The 25,651-nt window shown below is 47.8% G+C and overlaps 1 protein-coding gene and 1 long non-coding RNA gene across 6 annotated transcripts in view; one reads left to right on the top strand and one right to left on the bottom strand.

Annotated features, from left to right (window-relative positions):
- The window catches only part of KCND3 (potassium voltage-gated channel subfamily D member 3), a 132,763-nt gene extending 126,170 nt beyond the window's left edge, over positions 1-6,593 (bottom strand). For 3 of the 5 annotated variants that reach the window (XM_055728196.1, XM_055728195.1, XM_055728197.1), the window contains exons 1-2: positions 6,301-6,593; positions 139-1,323 (exon numbers count right to left, since the gene is read on the bottom strand). In XM_055728196.1, coding sequence (XP_055584171.1) covers positions 139-1,247 — 1,109 coding nt within the window. In that variant the 5' untranslated portion in view covers positions 1,248-1,323; positions 6,301-6,593. Of the gene's footprint in view, positions 1-138; positions 1,324-5,221; positions 5,706-6,052 lie in introns of those variants that run through there. The other 2 variants (XM_027816492.2, XM_005447105.4) reach the window with 2 other exon arrangements.
- LOC114018078 (uncharacterized) overlaps positions 1-25,651 on the top strand; it is a 181,550-nt gene that overhangs the window by 42,979 nt on the left and 112,920 nt on the right. The gene's annotated exons all lie outside the window — the stretch shown is intronic.

A 25,651-nucleotide genomic window follows, 5' to 3' on the forward strand; every position in this document is an offset into this window, starting at 1 on the left:
AAGACAAAGAACAATCAAGCCCTTAACAATTCCAGCCCCTTTCCAAACATGCACCCAGGAAAATTCTTAGGAGAAACTGAAGTCAAGCTCCTAGTACATGCTTGCCTGCTGCTCAGTAAAAGAAAAAGTAATACTCACCCCAGTGTTGTCATGGTTACAATAGTGTACCAAAAGGAAGCAGGAATACTGGTGAATTTGCTTGCCGAGGACCCTTTCTCTGCATAAAACATCACAGTTGCAAAGATGATGATTGCCATAGTGAGGGAAAAGAGGAGAAAGCCAAGCTCGGAGGCACAGCTCTTCAAAGTGTAGCCCAAGATTCTTAAGCCTTGGGAATGGCGAGAGAACTTGAAAATCCTGAAAACCCTAAAAACCCTTAGTGTCACAAAGGCTCCACTGACATCCTCATTGTTGGTCATCACCAAGCCAATGTAGTATGGCATGATGGCCACCACGTCAATGATGCTCATCACACTTCTAATGAATCTGTAGCGACTTGGGGCCGCAAAGAGTCTCAACAGATACTCAACTGTGAAAATCATCACACAAGCTGTGTCCAAGCAAAAGAAAGCCACAGCGTATCTTTCCCCACATGGAAGCTCCTTGTTTCCTGGCACTGTGCCACAAGGGACAGTTTCCACAACGTTAGTGATCACAGAGACAGCAATAAAGAAACCGGTGACATAGTAAAAGACTAAGGCTAAGGTGCTGGTGTGGGGGTTCTCGAAGGCTCGCCACATGGTCTGCCGGAAGCTCAGGGATGGCATGGACCCTTCTTGGTTGTTTTCTGAGTCGTTGTCATCCATCAGCCGCTCCGCGTTTTCCCGTTTTCTGTCTTTGTACTCTTCATAGCAGCAGTCCCCAATGATTTCAGGGAGGATCCCATAGAAGGCAAGCTCTTCATCATAGGCAGAGATGCACTCATACCTGGGATAGTGCAGCTTGCCAGTTCTATAAAAATTTAAGATGCACCTAAAGACCTCAGGGTCCCGGTCAAAGAAGTACTCCTTAGTGTCTTCGTTGAAGAAGAACTCCTTCTCGGTGCTGCCCAGGAGAGTGTCCGGGTATCTCTCCAGTGTAGTCCTCCAGGTCTGGAAGCGCCTGCCACTCACATTGAGGATGATCAGCTCATCCTGTCTCTTGTTTTTCTCCGTTGGAGCCAGCGGCATGGGACAGTTGGCCACTGGCATCCATCCTATGGCGGCTGCCCTGGCAAAGGGCAACCATGCTGCTACTCCTGCTGCCATGATGACCCCAGGCCTTGTTACTGGAGAAGATGGTTAGGCTGCTCCCGAGACCTGTTGGAAGTCAGATCAGTTCCATCTAAAATGCAGAACAAAATAAAAACACAACACACAGTCAAGCGGGGTGTCTTGCCCCATCGTGTAAACAGTCAGATACCAGTACGTACACAGAAATCTGAAACAAGTGGCTTGCCCTCACCTCCCGCTTGAAGAATGATATTAAATAAGGCACGTGATAATCAGCTCAGCGGGGTTATGGCATTATTATAGATTGAAATTTTGAATAGCAAATGATTCCTCATTAAAAGCATTTTAAAAGTAGCATAAACACACTAATTTATATTTGCTTCCTTACAAACAAGACTAATCCATAATTCCGCAGGTGTAAGCCTCGTGCTCATCAGTTTAACTACAGCTGTCAAGAAGGAGCTGGGAACTCCAGTGAAATCAGCCTGCAGTTCACCCGGTGAAACTGCTGTGAGAAGCCACGGCTGGACTGAGCTGCGTTTCCAGTCTTAAGGAAGTTCAATATGTAACAAATCTTGCACAAAGAACATACTCAGCTAAAAGAAACAGAAAATCTCTGGTTTTCACTAGTTTTCTCCGACCTTTAATTAAAGACCTGGCCTCAGCAGCAGCTTCCTTTAGAGGTGGGTTTGACTTTTGTGAAGTATTGCATCCCTCCACTGGACCAGAGGAAAATTCTGACTTTCAGGGAAACATTGCTGAGAATACCTGAGCCACAGTAAGCTGGGGTCCCAGGTGTGAAAGCTGACGGATTAAGCTTCCAACTGAGTACCAGGAGCATCAGAATGAGGGAAGCCTCTGAAGTCGGACAGCTTTCTTCCAGCAGGAAGGTACCTTGCTTATTTCCTGGCTAACAGAGGCAGAAGTCCTTCAGCTGAAGAACTGAAGGGCTGCTCGGCTGAAATGAAATATGTTCACCGCACTCTTGATTTTTAGATGAGAAATATCCGAAGCTGTCCAGCTTCTCAGCTGCTGGAAGCCAACATTCTCTTGAAGTTAGTTATTGCAGTTCTGATCTAGCCATCAATTTTCTTTTTCTTTCTGCTCTTTGCTCGGAGTTCTTACAATACTTAACTTTTGTTTTAACTTGGATTTACTTTCACTTCCCTAATGCTTTTCTATCTCTACCATAAAATTATCCAGAGAAGGGTGCCATTATCATAGAAGATCCCTTAGGGGCCCTATCAAATAGTCGATTTATCAATGGAAATTCCATCAATTCCACTGACTCAGGCCCTCAAAGCTTCATTATATCCTCTACATGGTATCCTTCTAGGTAGTTTTACTCTGAAGTTTTTTAATTATATGAAAGCTGCCATTCCAGCCAGTAAGGCTGCAGCATTATTGATTTCAACAGGCCATCAAAATACTGAATAAAAAATGATGGAATCAATCTGTGGTGAAAATGACTAAACTGCTCACAAATGCTCTTCCTCTTCAGGGCACATTAACATTCATCACCTTGATGTTGAGTATCTTTCTATGCAATTTTACTATCTAAAGGACAATTGAAATCCCTCGTGCAAGCATCTTACTGCTGCTGGAAGAGGTTTTGTAATTACGAAACATGTAATAATCCATAGTGAAGCTTATCCCAAGGAGACACTTTGCTTATATACATGGCACTGGAACAAACATCCCATGATATTTTCCTATAAAGAATTGTTCAATATTACTATGCACTATTTTTTTCTCTCCCCCTAAAGAGGGAATTTATTGCGTTAATAGTGCCAGACTGACAGCTCTGGAGAGCAGGCTCTTTCGTCTGTGCAGGGAAGAGGCAGAGCGCGGCAGTGCAAACTTTTCTCGGCACGTCTTTGAGAATATGCCCTGGTCCAGCTGGAGGGCCACCTCAGGGGCTTGGTGGGCTCAGGCAGCAGAGCTGCCCATTTCTTACACCAGCAGTGGTGGATCTTGCAGCTTCTGTGAAGCACTGTGTTAAGAACAGGACCGCAAAACAGGAGGCAGCGAAATGAGAACCATTTCATTCATTAATCACCAAATATATACAGGCAAATAACCAAGAGACCAAGATAATGCATCCTGTTCCTGTTTTCCCTGCTGGTAAACTGTCTTCTCTGCTTTTTAATTTCAATTAGCAACACCACCACAGTCATTCTACCAGGACTGATAGGCGACGTACAGTGACCTGACCAGTTACAGCACACTGGATCCTCATCTCCCCTGATTTCTCAGGGGAATCTTGTTAGAAATCTCTTCTGTACTTTTATAACTTTGGTTGTAAATTCCAGGTTACCTACATTAGCTGCTGAGGCACTATAAATACTTCACATATAATTGTTCTATTAAAGCACTGGTAACTCGTAAGTGACTTACACATTTTTAAATCGATTTTTAAAGATAAAATGGGTCCTTCCATGCTGGCAGTATATGTGGGGAAGCTATAAATATCTCAGCTGTGAAATGGACAGGAGGTTAAAACAGAGAAGAGGGAGGGGGCTATTCTTCTGTGGAAGTTTAGTTCCCATTTCTCTGTGACCAAGAGATGCAGGTGGGTAAGAAAACGTAGTGCACTCAGCTTAATTTTCAAAGTTGCGTTAAATCCATCCCATTTGATCCTCAAAATACACAAAAAGAGAGTCTTTTCTAGCTATAAATTGTCTGAAGGACTGAGAGGGAGAAGAGTGATGACCTCCCCTATTGCAGAGGTACTGCTTTTTCTTGTCCTTGAGTCCTTGGAACTCCACACACACACCCCCCCCAAAGTAAGAGACAGAAAATTAAGGGAGAGAGAGGACTGAATTTTTAGTCAGAGCTGCACAAACTAAGCTGAGTAAAAAAATATTATGAAGTAACTATTTTATCTACAGAATGTGGAAAGAATCCTCCTTTTCTGCATGCCTGACTTTTGGTAACTGATAACCAGTCTTTTTAGGCTGGAAAGCAATTGGCTGGGCTCAAAATATACTGTACAGTCAACAGTCTCTTCAGCTCACATAGCAAACAGACACGCTTTAATACTAACAAGCATAATATTTAGCCATACACACATTTCTAATTTCAATTACCCTAATTTCTGCCTGTAATTTGAAAGGAACTAGTTAAGAACAGATCGGTACCCTGCTGATGACATTTAGAAAACCTGGTACACAAAATAAAATAATTTGCCCCCTCCTGAGTCAGAAAAGTCAGCATCTATAGAGAAAAGAATTTTGTTTTCTTTAGGTGGTTATGAGGCCAGTGAAATGGTGTGAGCAGATTTGATAGAAGAGCCTGAGGTGTGCACCCCCGGCCCCCTTCCAGGAGCTTGGACCCTCCTGACCACCACTGGCTCCGCGGGTTGTCTGTGCCGCGGCCGCTTTCTGGGCACCGGGGCTTCATCCCGGTTTCAAAAAAAACCCCTGACAGGCACGGCCAGGGCAGTAAAGCTCTGGAGGAAAACTTTAGAGAACACAGTTATGTCTATTCACCTAAAGGGTCAAGGAATGAAGTATGGATTCTTACCACATTAGCTTCCACTGGCATTACCATACTTAGTAAATGTCTCTTTGTAGTCTCACGAAAGCAGAAACAAACCCAAAATCTCATAGTGTTTCCCTTTCCAGAAGCAGGCAGGTATGTTTTAAAATAAACTGATAAACATACTGTGACTTTCTTGAGGAGACGCTGCTAATGGGAGTGAAGAGCCTTGAAATCATCTATTCTCTCCTTCCCTGTCCTTGTTGGGTCAGGCTCAGACAGCAAAGATATATTTGCTTTAAAGCAAACTATGTCAGTCAAAGCTTTGATATCCTCCATCAGTCACATACTCCTTTCCCTTCACAATCACATCAGAAAATAAAACTTTCTGCAAAACGTTCACTCCCTTAGTCCGTTGGAGAGATTTAGGAGCAAAAGCAACAGGCTTAGGATAAACGCGTGCAAACTTCTCCCCTCCCTCCCAGTCAGCCCAGAGAGCCCCATCTTGCCGGCTCGCAGCGATGCCTTACCTGGCAAGGAAAGATGCTCTCAGTGCCCAAAAGTAGGGCTGGATTTGAGGAACTGGAAGGAAGGGGGAGCAGTCACTCCTCAGGATAAAAGGTGAACTGTGCTGCCTGCCTCTTGACTCCCTCTCTGAATGCAGTCAGAGGCAATCAGTAAATGTGATCATCATTGTGAAAGTATATATAGAGAGATGACTAAACAGCTTCTCCCTCATTACCGCCGAGACGGAGTCTCCCTGCCTCTCTCGCCTGAGCTTGCTTCCTTTTGCTCCCTCCCCTTCCAGCGCCGCTCCGAGCTCTGCTCTGGCTGCCCAAGGCAGCTGGCGGTGGCCCCCGGGTCCCGGAGAGCTGGCTGGCGGGGATGCAGCAGGGAGATGGAGCAGTGGTCTGGGGAGGCAGGCGGCGAAGCAAGGCTGAGGGAAGGCGGGGTGAGCTACCAGAGACACCGGCAAATGGAGTCATTAAATACAGACCAGAGCCTACCCTGCATGCTAATGTGCCGGCAGTGGCAAGGGGGGGAAGAAGGGGGGGGGGAAGTGTGGGATGAACTCCACTGATCCCTCCTGGAGCATCCTCTGCATCCCTGGCTCTTGGGCAGGCGGGGACCACGCAGGAGAGGTCTCCTTTGGGCAAGAAAATGAGCTCTTCCTCCAGCACCACAAACCTACAGCCAACACCTTAGCCAGGGCAGGAGGCTACATTCTAGACTAAAAATAAATAATTCAGACGTAAGCCAGTCTTGCCCTCTCTCCTTCTCCCCTTTTTCCTTCCTACCACCTGTCCCCTTTCCCCCTCGTCCTGCTGCTCTCGCTTGCCCTGCTCCTTGGCAGCTCTTACCAGTCCTGTCTCCCCACCGCCTCAGCATCCCTCTTCCATCCGCGGGCAGAAGTTGGGACTCCGCACGCCCAGAGCCCCGGCAGCCCTCCCGACTGAGCTCTTTGCCGGAGAATCCTCGTGAAGTGAATAACTCTAAGCCCAGACCAGGGCGAAGCAGCCCGTGCCCTGCTCTGCCGGGCAGCTCCCGGCGATGCCCGACGTGCCGCAGCCGTAGTTGGTGACTTCCATAAAGTCAGACCGATACGTACATGACACAGAGGAGCTCGGCTGCCTCGCCATTGCCTCGCGTCCCCCGCAGCGCGGTACCGTACTGATCTGTCGCCGGGAGCCCGGGGCTGGAGCGGGCTGCGCGGCCGCCGGGTGGGGACGCGGGAGGGAAGGCGAGCGGAGGGCGCGGAGCCGGGGAGCGCCGAGAGGGAGAGGCGCGGAGCCGGAGAGTGCGGAGCGGGAGAAGCGTGGAGCGGGAGGCTGGAGCGGGGGCGAGGAGGAGGAGGGCGCCGGGGTGGGAGCGAGCCGGGGGCACGGCTCCTGCCCCTCGCTCCCCGCGGCAGCTGCCGGCGCGCCGCCTCCCCGCCCGCAGGTGAGCCCCCCCGCCCCCGGGCCGCTGCCCCCCGCCCCGCGCCGGTGCCCGCCCCCCCGGCCGCCCCCCCTCACCTCGGCACGGCGCGCCGGCCCTGCCCCCGGCCCAGCCCCCGGCCCAGCCCCCGGCGCTCCCGGCGCGGCCGCCAGCCGAGCGCCCCGCTGCCATGCGGCTGCCGGGGGCTGCGGGGCGGCGCGGGCGGGGCGGCAGCGCGGATCAGCACCGCCGGCGCGGACAGCTCCGCGGGGGGCGGGGGCAGCGCTCACGCACCTCCGCCTCTCCGCACCCCGCAACTCCACACTCCTGCACCCCCGCACCCCCCACTCCCGCACCCCCGCACTCCCCACTCCCGCACCCCCGCACTCCCCTACTCTCCGCACCCCTTCACCCCCGCCGCACCCCCGCACGCCCGCACCCCCGCACTCCCCGCAAACCCGCACTTCCGGAAGCCCTCACGCCCTCACGCTCCCGCAGCCCCGCACCCTCACACAGCCCCCCACCCCCGCACCCCCGCACCCCCCACTCCTGCACAGCCCCCCCGCCCGCCCGCCGAGCCGCCGGCAGGTGTCACCCGGAGCGAGCGCGGCGCTGCCGGGACAGGCGGCCCCGGCCCGGCTGGGCGGCAGCTGCGGGGGGCGGCGGGGCCCCCCCGGGCCGGCTGCGGGGCTCTGCGGGCCCCCCCGCCGTGCCGCTCCCAGCCGGGGGTAGGGGGCTTTGCGGGACCGCTGGGGCGAGAGGAGCCGGGGCCTGCGCGGTCTATGTGCCGGTGCTGCGGGACATCAGCGTCTCAACTTGCCCAGTCCCTGATAATTCAGTGTAATTACTAGGAAATAATACTAATTTCTGAACGTTAGGTCTTGGATAATCCTCCCCCAAAACAATTTCCCCCAATAATATTCGTAAGCCACGTTCCGAGAGCTCTTAAACCAAGGCCTGACTGGGAAAAAATAATAATTGGAAAAAACCTCCAAATCTTCAAACACTTCCACACCAGATTGTCAGGTTTGGAAAATATAACCTGGAAACTCTGAGCACAGGTGGATCCAGTTCAGTGTCTCAGCATTCTCCGATCCCTGATAATTCAGTGTAATTATTAAGAAATAGCACTACTTTTGGGATGTCTGGCCCTGGGTGACCCTGCCCCCAACCTATCACACCCCCCACCCCCCACCCCCATCCCCCATAAGGTAACAGCTGTGCACTGCAGTGTGGGGGCTGCAGCCCAGTCCGGGCACCGGTATCACCGCCCTTAGGGTCCAGGTGGTAACAGCTGTGTGCAAAGCGAATCCTAAAACTTCTGTGAGAAACTATCCATGCCCGTCTGGGTTTGAGCACATCAAAGCATCCAGAATCCATCGTTATTAGCTGTCTTCAGAACTGCTTTCCTCTTTAAAACACTTCCTGAATCTCCACTTGCTCTTTTCCTCTTGCAGATGCTCAGAAGAAAGCAAACCCAGAAATGTCATTTGGCTTTTACTGGTAGAAGAGCTTTTTCTGTGATTTACAATGTCATCACTTCACAAAACTTACTGCCTCTCCTCTCGCTCCGACGTGCTCTGCCCTCGCTCTGCCGGCTCTGGCCCGGCTGTGATCCTGAATAGCTTTTCCCCCATGACTCGGCCCCCTTTTAACTTTCGATCTCTATTAAAAAGCTAATTTGGGAACTCTTTTTCAATGCTCCCAATTTTTGTGTTTTTAAATAGAGTATGAAAGTCAAAAGCAAGCTAGCTGCAGCTAGGCTGATGTGGAAACGTTCCTTCTTCTCTTTTTAACTTTATCTTTCTCTTTGTTTCTTTCTCTCTTTAACGCTCTCTGTCTCTCCCTCTTTTTCTTTTGCTCTTTCTTTCTGCCTTTCCCTTTCTCTCTCTTTCTAGGAATATTGCCTTAGGTTTTACTGCACCAATTATAGGTTTCATTAAAACTTTTTGAACAACTTTTTCTCATTCTGTTACTGAACTCACCAGCACTGAAACAAGCCACACAAGCGGAGAAACAATTGGAATAATCTCTGCATGGTTAAATGTCAATATTAAATATAGTTCACTTGATTTTTTTGCTCTGCCATTTTCTTCCATATTTATACCCTGTGCGTCTACAGTGTGTGTTATTTATTGTGTTTGTTCTTTACACTGGGCTCTCTCCTGCATTAATTCTGCATCTAAATATCCCATTGACTTCGTGGCCGTGCTGCATAAGCATTCTGTAATGACAGTTGCAGTAATAAAGCTAGCTTGGTTGCTTGAAATTACAGCTTGCCATAACATTGTAGCTTTGTAGCCTGATTATATCCTATACACTGTGCCAACAGTTTCCTTGCTTTGGATCCAAGCTTGTGAAAATGCCTGCATAAAGAAAGGTCATTAATATGATTACGCGAAAGAGTCAGTCTTTGTAACCTTAAAATTATATATGTGGTCTAATGATTGACACAGCTGTTTGAATATATCTCTGCTCCTTGTGAAAACTTGCTCAGACCTTGGTTAAGCCTCTTAAGCTCTGTGTTCCTAGTTTCCATCTAAAGAAAAAATAGGGTATTATTTACTGACAAAAAGTATGTTATCGGAATGTATAAATGTTTATAAATGGCTCTATGATTCCTGAAGGACATAAGTTGTACAGAAGTATAAAGAGAGATCTAGTTATGTTTGTCAGTCTGTCTACCCATCACTCTGGGATAGTAAAGCAAACCGATAAGGCATTTCTCCAAAACTTCATCCATCCATCCATCCATCCATCCATCCATCCATCCATCCATCCATCCATCCATCCATCCATCCATCCATCCATATCCATCCATCCATCCATATCCATCCATCCATCCATCCATATCCATCATCCATCCATCCACCCATCCATCCATCCATCCATCCATCCATCCATCCATCCATCCATCCATCCATCCATCCATCCATCCATCCATCCATCCATCCATCCATCTCTCCAGCTATCCACCCTCCAAGACTGCTTTTGGGCTCCTTTGCACAGCGCACAAATTCACAGACAGGTAGTCCTAAAAATGCGTAAATGAAGGAAGGTGAAAGGCACTTTCTATCTCATCCTGTAAATCCAATAAAAAATATCTACCAGTTCCTTGAAGTAAGATGCCTTCATGCCACAGGATGGCAAAACAAAGAGTTCAAGTATCTTGCTTGCTCGTATGTCTCTCTCATGTATGTATTTTATCACTGGAAACTGCAGTGTCTACTTTAAGGGCAGAAATGGCCTTTGCTAGGGCTAATCCTAAGTGTCTTTAAGTTTATTTTGACACAGAAAAATTGGCAACAATTGGATTTGGATCAAAATTTTTCAGGCTTTCTTATAAGGAAAACTAGACTATTAAATTGGGAAAGTGTCCATAATAAATGGTTTATCATAACACGGTTCTGCTTTAGGTTTTTTTGCAAAACCCGTATCTGAAACATTTTGTAGAGATTTCTAAAAAGTGAAACCTCAAATTCTCTCCGCATCCCTCAGGAGTTTTTAGGGGGATCTCGTTACTGGCTTACAGAAATCCCAAAGGAAAAAGTGACTAATTTTCAAGCACCTTTTGATGAAGGTTCCATACAGGGAGGTGTTAAGCATTGGGGGATTTATTTAGGATGACTGGAGATTGTATTAGCTCCACTTTGGGGCACACTGCAGAATTTACAGGGGTACTGTTTGCATCCTTGTGTGGTTCCCAGACCCATCCGTCCGTCAGAGACATTGGTGTGTGGTGGACAGTCTGTATCCCACAGTCTGCCATCTCTCGCTGTCTGTTGGCACTTGGAAACCAGGGGGGTTGGTTCAAGGCCATCTCTGATCAGTTCCCCCCCACCCCCATCCCCCACCCCCCCTGGAGATTTTCCAACCTGAAATAAAGCCTCACAGGCAGCTGCGTTCTGCCACTTCTTTCCAAAAGGGAAGAGGAAAGAGCCATGGATGGTGTCCAGCAGCTCTGCGAGCTAGCCAGCAGCTGCGAAATTTTCTGCTCAGCTGACCTTAATGAATCAAGAAAAGATCACACATGATAGCAGAGGGAGAAGACTCTTGAAGGACAGTAGTGATACTGAGTCAGGGCTTTGATTTATTGTCCACTGACCTCTGTCTCTCCCCAGTGCATACCGTGGCTCACTCTTCCAGTCTCATTTCACACGGCGAGTAAAATAACAACACTGGTTTGCAACGCTACTCACTGCAACAGCTCATCAGGGATTGTGCTTAATTGGCTATGTTCCACGTTATCAACAGCCAAACATTTAAGTAATGAGAGTCTTGTGTTAACATTCCTGATTACAGATGAGACTGGGCGTGTTGCACGAGGCGAGTAGGGAAGGGCAGAGTGGAAAGTGAAGCTGGAGTGAGCAGCGGATGCAGGGCTGTTCAGGAGTGAGCAGGGAGATACGTTAGCTGCAGGAAGGCAATGCTGCTAGATCAATTAGCAGAGAAGCGAATTGGTGTGCCTGGGTATCCCGTGTCTGCTTGTGAGGCAATACCACCTGTGATTTGCCTTGAAGAGACCAGTGCTGGTTTCGCCATCCTGAATTTGAAGCGTTTTTTTGCCAGTCGTGCCATACCGTCGGTAGGACAGGCCTGATGTGCCTCTTGCCTGTGCTGCCTAAGTGGGTGGTAGATTCACTGAAGGTGAGGGAGTTGGAGCAGTGCCCACGAGAGGGAAATTGGGACAATTGGCTTAAAGCTAGAGGCTCTGTAAGAGCGCCTGGGTTCTGCTTTACTGTGCTCTGACCTGCTGGTGCTTCAGTGTCATACAGCCCAGGCAGGACTTTTCACATGGTTCTTTACCCAAGTGCTCTGCAGCAAGTTTCTTTTGCAATGATCTGCCTCCAGCCAGTTGGGAAATCTTGCAATTATGAGTCAAACAAGGCTAAAAAGCTCTGAACTGAGCAAAGCACAAACCAACGGCACTCCTTTGATCTCACACACATTGGGTTAACCAGTCACCATCAAAGCAATCATCATTATCTCCTGGAAGTCGAGAGACCAATTAAAGAAAAGCAGGGGGAGGAAAAATAACGCCAACAACAAGAAAAACAACACAAAACAAAAACCAAACAACCCAAAATAAATGATTAATGTTACATGATCAGGTTTGAAGTAGTTACCAGAGCTGGAGTGATGCTGAAGGTTTCACTGCTGGAGTCAACAATACAATAAATTGCAATTGCAGTTTTTCGGTGGCTCACAACCAGTAAATCAGATCTGTGGAACTATACGTTTACTGCGAATTTAAGGAGTTGTTCTTTCATTTTTAAGAGTGCATTTTAAATCAAGTCAGCAACCATAAAGCAATATACAGCTTGCCTAGCTATTGTCTGGGGAATGAATCCTGTACTGTCATGATTCCTTTTTATTATTATTAGATATGGGGGCAGGGAGGAGAAATCTGTGAGCAAGATTGTCTTTGCTCATCTAACCAGTATATAGTCTATAGTTACGTCAAAGGTGACGGAGTCTCCTCCACCCAGGGCCTGCACTTCGATTATTTTGCTTTTGGGCAAACCAGAGTAGAAAACAGCTGCTCCCATGCACTGGTGCTTTGCACAGGTGTACTCAGAGCGTGCCAGGGGTGGCCAGTAGGAGCCAGGATCTTTCCTTTTTTCTTTTTCCTTCTTTTTTTTTTAAGCTCACCTGCGAGCAATAAGCTATTCACCATGTGAGATAGTTACAGCATCAATCAGTGTGGCCTGGGCCGGGAAGGGAAATGATAAAAGGCCAAGGCTGCCAGCTTCTCCCTGCAAGCGCTGAGGCTGCTTCTCCAGGCATCCCTGTGTCCAGGAAAGGAGCTTTCCCACCCTTGTGCAGCAGTCCCTCCGGACCCTGGCAGTGCGTGCTGGGCAGCCACAGCCCAGACAGGCAGGATGAAAAGTTAATTGGATCGTGGTGCCTGTGTGGCATCTTAGATTTACAGAGTTGTGACTTGCTTCTGGCTTGTGCCCTAAGGACCCGCTGCCTGTCACTGCCCTGTGCATGGTGCTGCGCTCGCCCGTCACACCGGTGGCCGTGGACCTGTGTCTGCCAGGTTAGTCCCAGATTTCACATCTATAAGAAAATGTGCATACTTCTGCTGCAGTGCTTGGGAAACTTTGGATGTCTTTTGAGTTAGAGACAGTAAATGTTAAAAAATGTGTGGGTGAAAGAAAATACAGAAGCTGTCAGGTAGAAGGGACGCAGACACCCTGTGGCTGCTGTGTCCTCCCAGGTGGTTTTTGTCCCCTGCGAAGCAGCGGGAGCAGCCTGGGCTGTGGTGGGATGCCTGTTGCTGATGGAGTGGCTGCACAAGGACACAGGAGAGAGAACCAGGGGCTCCCAGAAAGAACCTGCAAAAGGATTTGCTGCTGCTTTTTCTTGGATCTGCTTTTTGTATTTTCTTGCTTGGAGAAGCAATTGCTGTTCTTCTAGATGCAAACCCTGTCTCCTCAGTGAATTCCCCTTTCTGGAAGGAAGCCCATGTTTGTTTTCCATTTGGAGTTTGATGAAGCACACTTGTGTCGTGCAAGCTGGGATGGCAGCCACAGCTAACCTCTTGCCTGGGGGCAGGGGGGAAGGAGACGCTTGCCCAGCCTCGAAGCCCTCGGGTCCGGAGGGAAGGGTGAAAGCTGCCTCCCTGCTGGATTCCTGCTGTGGGACTGCCTTGCTCCTGGAGCGCGGTGGGGTCCTGTCCACTCCTGGAGTGTGAGGGGGTCCTGTCTGCTCACAGCTTCTCCTCATGCACTTGCTTGGGTGGCTCTGAGGCGTGTGGGTGTGGGCAGGGGCAGATGGACCCTCTTCACATGCGCAGCCCTTTGGAGAAGGGATCCTGGAGTGTCCTGGAGAGCGGAGCTGAGGCTGCCATTCCCCATCCTCCTCTCTTCCTAAATGTGGCTCAAGACCTCAAACCCTGTGACAAGAGTTTGTTTAAATTATTATTTTTTTCTGGGGGGGGGTTGCCTTTCCTTCCAAAGCCTGGAGGCTTCATGCAGCACTTCTGGCTGTGATTTGCGCAGGGGCGGATTCCTGTTTCTATGATGGCGTCGCTGGAGAGGTGACTCTCTCCCCCCTGATGGAACCTTTAATGAGACAGGCAAAATGCTGAAAATAAAAAGGAAAGGCTCTACTTCTTGTAAGCTTTTTTCCCTGCTGCTTAATTATCACATTGAAGGTAAAAATAGCTGGAAAAAAAAAAATCACTGAAGAGGAGATGAAGGCTTTCTGCAGCAAGCCCTGTCCCCTTCGGAACTGGCCCCACTTTGCCTCTGGATGCTCCCGCTCCCCTCTGAAGCCAGGGCAGGCCTGGGGCTGTGATACTGGGCTGCCTGTGGAGAAACAAAAGGTCAGAGGCTCTTACTGGAAGTAGCGTCTGAGCTCCGGTACTGCAGTAAGGGCTGTTGGGCTGAGAGCTGGGTGCGATGCACCGGAGCCGCTCTGCTCCTTCTTACCTGCTGCTGGGGATCTGAGCCACCTCGGGCTCTCTGCCTGGAGCAGGAGGGGCCGAGGCCAACAGGGAAGTGCTGAAGGCTTAATGTGTGTAAACAAGGGGATGATTGTTGTTTCTCTGTCATTTGTTGGGTTGTGGCTCTGGTCTGTGCTGGAACGATGCGGCGGGTCTGGAGCAGGAGCCCCTCCACAGCTGGGCTGGCTGGTGCGGGCAGATGTGCTGTGGCGAGGGCTGGCTTAGCCGTGAGCGTGGTGAGCTCAGACATCCAGGCATGGACAGTTGGGATGGCTTGCTGCCTGATGGTCAGGAGGGATGGTTCCCAACTCATTGGGGGGGGTGGGAAGCAGAGAGAGATTGTAGACCAAACTTGTCTTACTAACCCCCTCAACATATAGGAGAATGCTAATAGGCAGAAATAGATTTACTCTTTTTATCTTGGAACAGATTAAAAATAACTTTACCTGCAGACAAATTCTGTAACTAGAATTCAAGTTTAATCTGATATTTTTTTAATTATTGAATCCAGTAAGATTATTTTTGTCTTGCTGTAGCAGGATGTCGTCTTCTAGATAAAGGGAAGGTTTTCTGTGAGCGTGTGTGTCATTAAGGGCTAACCTGGAATCCAGATTTAATCCTTAGTACAGACCTTTGATATAGAAAGAGCATTAACTTAAACTTGCTCACTGCAGAAGCAGGAGCTGATAGCTTGAAAGTAAATTTAGTGTTTTTTGGGTAGCCCAGTGTTAAATGAAGTTTTAACAAATAGAAAAAATCTCTCACCTAAGCTTCTTGGGAAGCTCCAAAGGGCTGTTTATGCAAGCATCTCTCTGAGCAGGGGTTCTCTTGCTCTTAGGCCATGTGCACATGAGGGAGACCTTCTTAACAGGCTGGAAGATCAGCTCATTTTGGAATATTCAGGCATTTTTCCAGGATACCACTAATGTTTGTTTGAAAGACCCTCAGATTGTGAAAGAAAGCAGAACTTGTCTTTATCATGGTTTTCTGGTTTGTTACCAACATCCCCTCTGGCAACATACTCTGCAGCCTACAGGAACGGCCCTGAGTTGGGTGCTGGCGGTTGTCTCCAGCTGGAAAACCAAGCCCGAGCAGCACGGTGCTTTCCCCGGCACTCACTGCAGAGCAGGTTTTGCTCACTTGGCTTGTCAAAGTGACAAATTATCTGAAGGTTGTGCAGATGTTGGAAACATCACACTTGCTTAGTGGTGTAAAAAGATAGCAACTCTGCTCTGCTGAGACCCCACCTGCAGTGCTGCGTTCGGCTCTGCGTCAACCAGCATAAGGACAGGGACCTGCTGGAGTGAACCCAGAGGCCATGAAGATGCTCAGGGGGCTGGAGCACCTCTCCTGTGGGAACAGGCTGAGAGTTAGTTCTTCAGCCTAGAGAAGGCTCCAGGGAGACCTTAGAGGAGCTTCCAGTACCTGAAGGGGCTGACAAGAAAGCTGGGGAGGGGCTTTTCACAAGAGCATGCAGCGACAGGACAAGGGGAATGGCTTTAAACTGAAAGAGGGGAGATTTAGATTAGATATAGGGAAGAAATTCTTTGCTGTGAGGGTGACGAGGTGCTGGCACAGGGTGCCCAGAGCAGCTGTGGGTGCCCCATCCCTGGAAGGGTTCAGGACCAGGTTGGACGGGGCTGGGAGCAAGCTGGGCTGGTGGCAGGTGTCCCTGCCCGTGGCAGGGGGTGGGAACCAGATGGTCTGTCAGGTCCCTTCCAACCCAAACCATGCTGTGACCTGGTGGGCTTTTTATGTCTACTAAGATAACGTGTAATATTGCCAAAGATGCAAACTTTATCAGCGTTGAACACAATTTTACAGGTAGAGGTGGGGCTACTCAAGACAGATGGCACATCTTTTTAAGTATGGCTGGTTTTGCTCATAGTGAAATTCAAGGTCAAACTGGTTAGTAATTCTGATTTTGTATTGGATGACAAGCTGGCAAAAAAAAGTATTTGATTTTTTTCAAAATCGTTGTGCACACGTTTCTGACCAGGAAGCCTTCTAGAATGAAAATTTATATTGTTCACCCAGGACTGAGTTACAATAACTCCTTTTTTAAATTAGGTAAGATAACATTCATCATTGCAGCTGTGTGCTTAGATAATGCGTTTTCTAACACTATGTTTACGAGGAATAACATGCAGAAGGTGGCGTAGTCTGGAATGTGTAGCAGGGCATAATACAAGCCAGCTTAAACAGGAAGATAGGAAGTATTTAAAAGGGCAAGCAATATAGCTGTGCAAAAACATTCAAATAGAGTTCAAGCCAAATGATGGCTTTGGTATTGATGAAACCTCACAATTTTATGCCACTTCTTGTTTGGATAACTCTGAGTTTGCAGATGTTGCCCGGTTTCAGAGCAGCTAGTTGAGAGAGAAGCAGCTCTTTACTTCTGCTGATGGAAGAAATGCAGGCATATAACATTCCTCTTTTTCTCAGGATTCAAAATGTTGAAGAACCTTTTCCACATCTTGTTTATTTATTGCAAAGATCTGCTTCCGAAGATACTACCTTCATCTGCAGGAAGAAGTTAGCTGAGGAACAAGGGTGAACTATTCCAGGCTAGAAGTGACACAGATAACTAGGAATTTGGATCTGACAATTCCTTTGTTGCTATTATAAACACCAGCAGAAAGAAATGGAACTTCTCAGCATTCTGCAATCTAGTATATTACAGAAGCCAAATAAAATGGTACCTTATTCCCCCAGCTGCGTTACCGACGGTGCTGGGAGCATGCAGCACTGTGTGAAGGCACTCAGTGTGTTCAAGATCAGACCCTCAGATGTGAAGCTTAAGGAAAAGCAAGGCAAATATTCATGAAAGCATCTGCGTTTTATGTGACCTCCTTTCCACCTCAGCTTTGATCCAGGCTGCTGATCCGAAGAATAGATTCTGACTTCCATCTGATAAGGCTTACATTTTTTGGCAAAGGGAGGCTCAAAAATAATCCTTTTCTGAGCAGATAAATCATCTAAAGCACTCAAACATGCAGGCAAAGGAACTGGTAAATCTGCTAGCTGAACTCCCATGATTGCTTGTTTTCAGGAGTCCCTACTGGGAAGCAGATCTCTTGGGAATGGCTGGGGGTGCCTTGGTCCCTGGCTGCGGAGTGCGGATTAATCCCGGCTGTGCAGATGCACTGCAGTGGCTGCGGCAGTGAGCCTCGGGGCAGAGTGGGGAGGGCCGACACATAAATCCACCGCGTGCCCTGGGTGCTCAGCCCTGCTCCATGCTGACTTTGGAGCGTTCTGGCAGCTGCTTGGCAATATTTAAGCCTATGTTTTAAATGGAGATCCTAAAGGCCCAGCAAGTCAAGGGTCTGCTAATGTGCATAAAGGTAAACACACACACTAAGTGCTTTGCTGGTCTGTAGCCAGGGGGGCTGGCTCTGTAGCATCCCAACCCCTACTAAAATGTGAATTTTAGACCCAGCTGGTAACACAAGTTGTCCCACGGCATTCAGACCTTGCTGCTGGATGTAGAGCTTTGAGCTGTAGGGCTCTTCAGGCAACGGTTTGGAAACAGCTACAACCCTTCCTTCACCTAAGGACAGCGGTAAGGAGAAAGGAATGGTTATGATTATTTACAAATTAATCCAGTACAAATAGATGTATGAATAGATGTTCACTTAAAATTCCTGCTGGTTCACAGAGCAAACGAGACTATCTCCTTGCACACCATCGAGGTGCTTTTCTTAGCTCCAGCCTGAGGGAGAAACAGGTCTGAAAAAACAAACTCTGCTGTTAGGGAAAACAAACATTTACAATTCTAAACAACAAAAAGAAATAATGCAAGAAAAAGTACTTCAGGTTTTAATTGGCACTGGAAAGATGTCAAAACAATGAAAACAAATACACATATCGCTTATCTGAGTCCCTGATAAAGACTGCTGAAGGGACTGGGCCAGGTCTGGGCTCATGCTCTTGTAATGTTGTCTCCATGCAAATATACACACGTGCAGTGTCACGGTAAGTCTGGAGAGCCACTTGTATGCAACTTGGGGAGAAGGTGAATGATGTGCAGCAAGACAGAACAGTGTGGCTGATAATCAGAAATAGTGCTTTTCACCTGGCTTGGCACAGTGCAGGGGTGATCAGTGCCTCCCGTGGTAGAGGCGTGCGGAGTCACCAGCCACAATGCTACAGACACGTACCCCAAGATTTTGAAAAACCAGAAACTGAGAGCACAGAGTGAGAATCTAACCTCAGCTTTCATTTAAATTTTGTTTCTTGCCCTCATAAACGTAAGAAAAAGCTTGAAAATGTGAAGGGCATTATCTGAGCATGAGGCTTGCATGGCCCGAAAGCAGAGCCGGGTCCTGCCCTGCCTGTCCTGCCTCTGTGAAGGGCTGCGGTGGGAGCCTGCACCGGTGGTGCTGGGGCCAGGACTGGTTCGTGGCGCTCTGTGCTAGCAGGGTGGTTGATGCACATAAAAATCGTTTTGTAAAAATAGCGTTTTACAGGGATGACTCATGTGACAGGATCAACTCTCTGTGTTGGACCACCTTCTGCTCTAGCTCACTCCCATGGAAATCCAGATAATGGCATTAGCAGCTGCTGAGAAATATCAAAGCAGATGAGTAGAGAATCTGGCCTGTGGACCAGTCAATAGTGCTAACAGCTAGCGCCGCTGCTCAGTGCTGCGAAATATGTGGTTTTCTCTGCATTGAGCTGAATTCAAGGAGTTTTCAAAAGTGCTAATATAATAATAATAATAACAAATATTACTAATAATAAATAATTAGAACTTCCTGGCTTTTAATCATAGCCTCTATTCATAAACAAAAGTAGGGATGGATAATTCTCAGCGGACCTTCAGCCAGGAAGGTAAGATGCATAGCTAAAAAAACATTGCAAACAGGACTCAGGAAAATTTCACGTAATCCTGACAATACAGTCCTGGCCTTCTGAGGCAGATGATGACATTCAGCACATGAGCTGTTGCTAAGCTTTTGAAAAACATCTATTCTGTGGTCACAAGCTACTTCTGGTCTTTGTCGTTAGCAGAGACATTTATGTCAGAAAATACTGTTCCTTTTAAAATTTGCTGTGATAAAAGGCACTTGTTAGATGTCCGGTGTGAGCTTTAAATTAACACTAAGCTGGGTGGGTGCTGGAGGAGCTGCTGACTCCTCCACGTTACTGATTTCATTGTCAGCGGTGCCAGTCCTCCCGTGACGGATTCTCTCTGCAGTTTGGGGCACAAAGACCAGAGTCAAATTAATTTCCTGACAAGACACACTATTGACTCAAACCATTTCCCTCCCACTTCCTTAGCATCAATGTCTGGTCTACTTAAATGGCAGTAAACAAGTGTAAACTGTAACAAGCCCCAGATTAGCTATTGACATCTCTGCTGGCTGACGGCGCGTTCTAGAAATGTCACTTGCTGAAGGGTGTCAATGAAACACTTGCGGCTCGGCAGCAGACCTCTATCTAAAGTCATTTCTTGCAGACATGACACTTTACTTACTCCTTCACTTTCAGAAAACCTTTTCTTTAACAGTGTGCTGGACAGACACGCTCTCAGCCTGCACACTTAATTTAATGGCACAAGTGCCATTTAGAAAGAGGAGCTTTAATTCCCTGGATTTTGCAGAATTAAAGCATGCGGATGATACTTTGCTCTACCTTGCAATTATTTTTCTCCATTTCTTTTAACGACAGGCTAAAAACAGTTGCTCTGAGTTACAAATCTGCACAAATTTTTCCTGAACCTGAAATGTAAGCAGTTGGCTGGGTGCCGCTTTCACTGGAGGATTAAACCTTAGAAAAAAAAAAAAAAAGCTTGTGTGAGAGCAGGATGTCTTCCAGGAAGCTCAGCTCTTCACTTTCCCGATCAGGGCCAGAGTCACCTGGGAACAGTTTTTGCTTTTCTTCTCCCAGCTCTTCACTTTTTCTGCCCCTTTGCTGGGGTGAACTGAGAAGTCTGATATCCTGACTGACTGCTGGGCTTGCGTGATGGTTCAAGGTCTGGATCCTGAAAGAGGTTTAGGATGCGCTTACGCTGTAGATATTGGCTCAGATTTCTTGCCAGCTTTAGCATCTAACTCTGGTATCTGTCAGATCCCATTTGCTCTTGGCTCTCAGTCCAGCCAGTGGTGAGAGGCTCTTTGTGATGGTGACTCACAGCAGGAGCCTGAGTCTTCAGTTTTATTCTTTGAATTATGCTCTGGAGGTGGCTGTCTGTCCCCGTGGGCTGCAGAGGGGCCTTACATAAATTATGGCTGTAATAAGGATGAATTTTTGGAAACGTAGGGATGCCCACTGTGAAGTCCAGCCATGGCTTTAAATGAGCCACCTCACCCAGCAGCCAAGCGTGAGGAAAGGATGGGGGGAGAGCTGTTCTTGCTTTTCATTAATTTGTTCATTTTTAATAGATTTTAAAGTTTCTTGTTGGTGCAGAAAGGTGCCTGCAGCTTGCCCAGCCCTGCTGCAGCTGCTGGGGTGGGAGGGCACGAGCGGTCCCCGCGATGCAACGGGCAGGGGGAACCTGCCCCAGCCTAAACCAGGCTGTGCTGCTCTGAAATTCTAAAAAGTCTTAAATGCTCAGAATTATAAGATGAGATCCAATAAGCTTCTATTCTTTCTTCCTTTACCTCTCTTCCATTCTGTGTGTGTATCAATAATAAATGTCTTCATGGAAAAGGTTTTTTAGGTCACTTATGCCTATGTGAGGACATTATTATAAGTATAAAAAAGGTATTCAGCAGCAGATGCATGTCACAGAGGGCAAGTGGTTTGGTTAATGGTTCTTGGCATAGCAAACCCTTAGGGAAATGAATGCAGTGTGATCAGGACCCTGTAATGCTTTCAGATTATGCTGGGGGAAAAAAAAGCCAGTGTGGGTAACACCCCAAAGATCTGCGGTTTGTCTCTCACCAGAGTCTTTGCTCCAGTCCTGTCCAGTGCAGTTCCATATTTCCCCCCCGCCCCCCTAAGAAAGAGTTAGGTCTGAGGAAAAAATACCCAGCCTGGTGGAGAGGCAGAGTGTCAGCAGTGCCTGGCCAGCTGTGTGCCCTCCCCCCTGCAGCTTCAGGGACCTGCACCAATCCAGCCCCTTCCCCTCCCATCCTGCATCCAAAGAGAACATTGAAAACACACCAAAGGCTGCGCTGCCTGTGAAGGGCAGCACGTGGCCATTACTTGTACAGAAGCTGAGTATGTTCAATTTTGAGATAATTATAAATCTATTTAAGAGATCAAAGAAGCCACAATGTATTTTTAAAGCAGAGTATTTTCTACTCAACACAGATAAAAACAGATAAACATAGCAATAAAAGAAATATTTAGCCTTATCATGTGGGCAGTCTTCAGCATCGCGTAAAAGCAATGCATTTAACCTTTACATGATTTAAAGATAACGTTCTCTTATTAGATGCTGGTAATTAGTCATCAAATGCAGAACAGAGCATGTAGCAAAATGAACCCACAATTATTTCACTCCAGTGGATTGATCTCTCCTTTCACAAGCTAATCACCCAAACATTTTTGTAACGTGGCCAACATATTAACAGTTCCTCAGCATTCTCTAGCAGCATTACATCATTGTAAAAACCTTTCTGTAGTAAAGCAAAAAATCGGCGTTTTGCATCTCCTGATTCCTCTGCTGGACACTGTGCCCAGCTTCTGCCTCTGAACCCCGACATCTCTGCTGCCATCACAGGTTATAAATGGAAAAATAATTGAGGAGAGAGCAAAATGGGGTAAACTTATCCCAGGTGTAGTCAGTCTTCATTTGCAATGTAAATATCGGCTCTGTGGTGGAAGGGATGTGGTTTGGAGGCAGTAAATAAAATGGGGAGATGCTAGTACCACTATAGCACTTGGCAGATGCTGGTTATCGGGACTTTCCACTGTGGAAAGAGCAGAGGAAAATGTGAGAACTCTTCTGCGGGTTTTGTGTTGGCTGGTTTGGTTTTTGATCACCAGAGCAAGGTGTCGAGCCGAGTGCTGGTGACAGCCGTACCCTTCTTGTCCATCTGAGGTAGTTACTAGCAGATAAACCCTTTGGTCTCTGGTGACCCATTTCCATTGCACAAGGCACAGAGTGGCCGGGAGCATGTCCCTTGATGGGCTGCTTCCAGCAGCAAATGCACAAGTCACTGAGCAACTGGCATCTCCCTGCTAAGCTTAAGCACTGTGAAGTAGGGTGATAAATTACTTTCTGGCCTTATTATTTTATTATTGTTGTTATTGTAACCTCTGGGCAACTTCCTTCTTTGCACCTCTGTTCTATTAGAAGTGTTTTCCGATTGAGAAATGGAAAACCCATTGATTTGTGAAATCCCTTTGTAGTTCGTGTAAAAAAAAATAATAATTCCTCGTAATTGTTTTGGGTAGGATGCCAGGGAGCAGCGAAGGCTGCAGAGGGATGAAGTGAAAGGCTGGAAAGGGACTTATTGCTCTCCCCTTGCTAGCCGGTGGCACATTGCTCAGCACAGGCTGGTGTTCCCACATTCTGCTTTCAACCCATGTCTAGCTGATGCTGCCATCGGCACGCAGTTGCAATGGCCCGGGCTTGTGTCCTGGTGGCTGCAGCCTGGGGTGCTGGAGCAGGATGGCTGCTGCATCTTGCAGAAACATGGCACGGGAAAACTTCATCACCACACAGGCATGTGCACACTGACATCTCGGCGTTCCTTCTCCTTTATTAGCTTTTGTAGTCTGGCTTACGTTCACTTCAACATTGGTCTCCACAATGTCCTGAAAAAGGGGAAAGTCTGATAGATCAGCTCACAACATGTAATAATGTAATAATAATGGTGTGCTACAGCAGCTGAGCTGTGCCGTATTGATCCGTGCAGCCTCGGAGAGGATGCTGAACAGAAGTGCATTCCTGGAACTGGCCTTTTTTACAGCAAAACCAATTTAAATACAAAATACTCCCATGGAGGAGGGAGAGTCCCAGGGGCTGGCAGCCAGGACTTGCTGCTGGTGGGGGTTCTCTTTAGGTAATTCTCCCTGCCTGTCCTCTTGTTGCCCTGTCTCCCACAGCATGTAGAGATGAGAGGGACTGCAAATACCTAACTTTTGATAAGAATAAGTAACAGAGCTCTGATTGTCATGCAGGAGAAACAAACCATAATACTGGAGCTGACAGCTTGGCTTTGTTGCAGGCAGGTGGTCACAGACATGGGAAAGGGTGAAGTAGCTGCTGGAAGCTCTCCTGTGCCAGCTGCCCAGCCCAGCGCGTGCACTGCTGCATGCTTCTGCATCCCAGCCTGGACTCCTCTGGTCTCTCCCCTACTTTCCCCAAAGTGGTGTTGCCAGGTGATGCAGAGCATCACTAGAGTGATCAGAAATGTTTCTCCCATTGAGTAACCACAGAAACTGGTCCTATCCATTCACCAGCCTTGTTGGTCTGCATTTAGAAGGTAAAAATAAATGATGGGAGCGTGGTTTGGGAGGATGAAGGTTCTTCCTTGGCCTGTGGCTTTGCAGCTCTAAAAAACCCCAACAAATCACAGCATGTTGCAAGCATCCTTCGTTAGGCCTGATGCGATCTGGGTGGCAGTGCCAAGCAGCGGTACCCATGGCAGCTCAGAGCAGTGGTGCCTTGGGCTTCGGAGCCAGCGCAGCAGGTGCTGCACGGAGGTGCAGTTACGGAACAGCCTTTCGTGCTGCAGCTTGTGCTTGGGGGGTTGTTGTGTCTAAATGCGGTGGCTGGTTTATTTGTTTAAATGGTGATTCTGTATTAAGGAGAAAGCCAAAGCCATGAATGTCACTTCTTGCTGTGAGCTCCTGCTTGTGGGGAGCCCTGGGGAGCCGTGCCTGTGCAGGTCTCTCTCCTAAACTGGAAGCATTTTGTAACATTTTCCTGGTAATCCAAAAGCAGTGAGTATTTAACTTGCTCCTCTGTTGGTTCCTTTGGGAAACATTGCCAAAAGTTCCCATTCAAGGGCCATGATCTCCACTGGCTCTGTACGTGGAAGTGGGATTGCTGAAGGGGAGGGCTGGGACTTGCCGGGGCCTTGGGTGAGGAGCAGGAATACAGCGGGGAGCAGTGATGGGATTAGGCATTGGCAAGGAAGGTGAAAACCTGCATTTTTCAGTGTTTGGTGTCGGTACCTGTTTCCGACACACCAGCCATTCCCAGCACACTGGCTACTGGCACATTGCGGCTGTGAGATGTGGGATTAAACTGTTTCTGAGAAGGTTTCAGGTGTCCATCATGATGCTGGGGCAGGTTTCAGGTGCCGAGGCTGGGGGTGGGCTGTAGTGCCCTGGTCCCTTTGCCAGCCTCAGCGTGCGTCGAAGGACGACGGAGCAGGCTGTCCCTGCTGGGCTGTGTGGGCAGGTGTTGTGTCCCTGGGGGAGCTGCTTGGGCTTTCTCTGCAGATAAATAACGGCCAGAACACAGCTCTGTTATTCCAGACTTGGCTCTGTTAGGAGGGGAAGGGGAGCTGCTGGCGTCGGCGCCCTGCGAGCAGAAGGAGCGGCACCCGAGCCAAGGGGTGACACAGCTCCCAGTGTTCAAACCGCGGCTCCCACTGGGACTGAGCCTCATTCACACTCGCCTCTATACACTCTGATCATTCTCTGGGCTCACCATCAAATCTAGGGTATAACCAGGATTTAAAAGGCAATTTGCTCCTCATTCCAATGGAATTAAAGATACATTGTGAGTGTTGTGCGGTAATGCCACAGCTGTGTGCCAGGTTCGCTTGGAACATGACAGTGAATAAAATGAAATATGAGTTTTATTGATCTTGTCTGCACCGCACTGTTATTCACACAGAGTGAAATTCACCCTTAGGCACAGGACAAACATTAGAGTTGGGAAAAACATTTCAGCTGAATGTTTTATTTGTTGAAAAAAATGCAGGTTTGAATCAGCTGAAAGTACTTACGAATTCATGGTGCATTTGTCAAAGTGTTCCAGCTTGTAAAAATCCCCAAAACATTTTTCAGAAAGTCAAAACGTTTGCTGTTGATGTTTATTAAATGCTATGTTTTGAAGGTCTAAAGTAACACTTTTTAAAATATTAGTAAGATTTATTTTAAAAACAATACTAACCCCTGAAAAATGAACCAATATTTTGCTTAGATGAAAAATCAACAAACTACAAAATTCAAAGCGAGTTTTGGGGGAGGTTCAGTTTTGAAAGAAAGCATCCTATTTTTCAGCTTGATTCAAAATATTTTTTCCCTATGCTCTTGGTTTAGCCCATGAAAAATCAATTACCCCAGGTCTGCTGAGCTGGAAGCATTTGTACCACCGCCTTTCAGGCTCAAGCCTGGCTGATGCTCCAGCACCCTGTTTCAGTAAGTGTTGACCTCGGTGTAACCTTTCTGTCTCTGGGCTTGGTTTTCACTCTGTTTTCTATGCTTTCCTTAGGTGTTGCGAAACAAGAAGTGACTCTCGGGGTGTTGGGGTGCTGCTGCACAAGCTGGTAGTCTGCCAAGTACGTTGAGACTACGCGGCAATGCACGGCCAGGATGAAAGGGGTGGGTTGGAGGATTATCGTGAGTTGGCAGTAGCGTTACATTGGTGTACATGAGAGCAGAGTCAGGTTCAAAAAAGTCTGTAATAGTTTAATGTATGTTAAAATAATATAGATCTCAATGCAGCTGGTGGCAC

This window comes from Falco cherrug, chromosome 16 (assembly GCF_023634085.1).
Source record: "Falco cherrug isolate bFalChe1 chromosome 16, bFalChe1.pri, whole genome shotgun sequence".
Classification (NCBI taxonomy): domain Eukaryota; kingdom Metazoa; phylum Chordata; class Aves; order Falconiformes; family Falconidae; genus Falco; species Falco cherrug.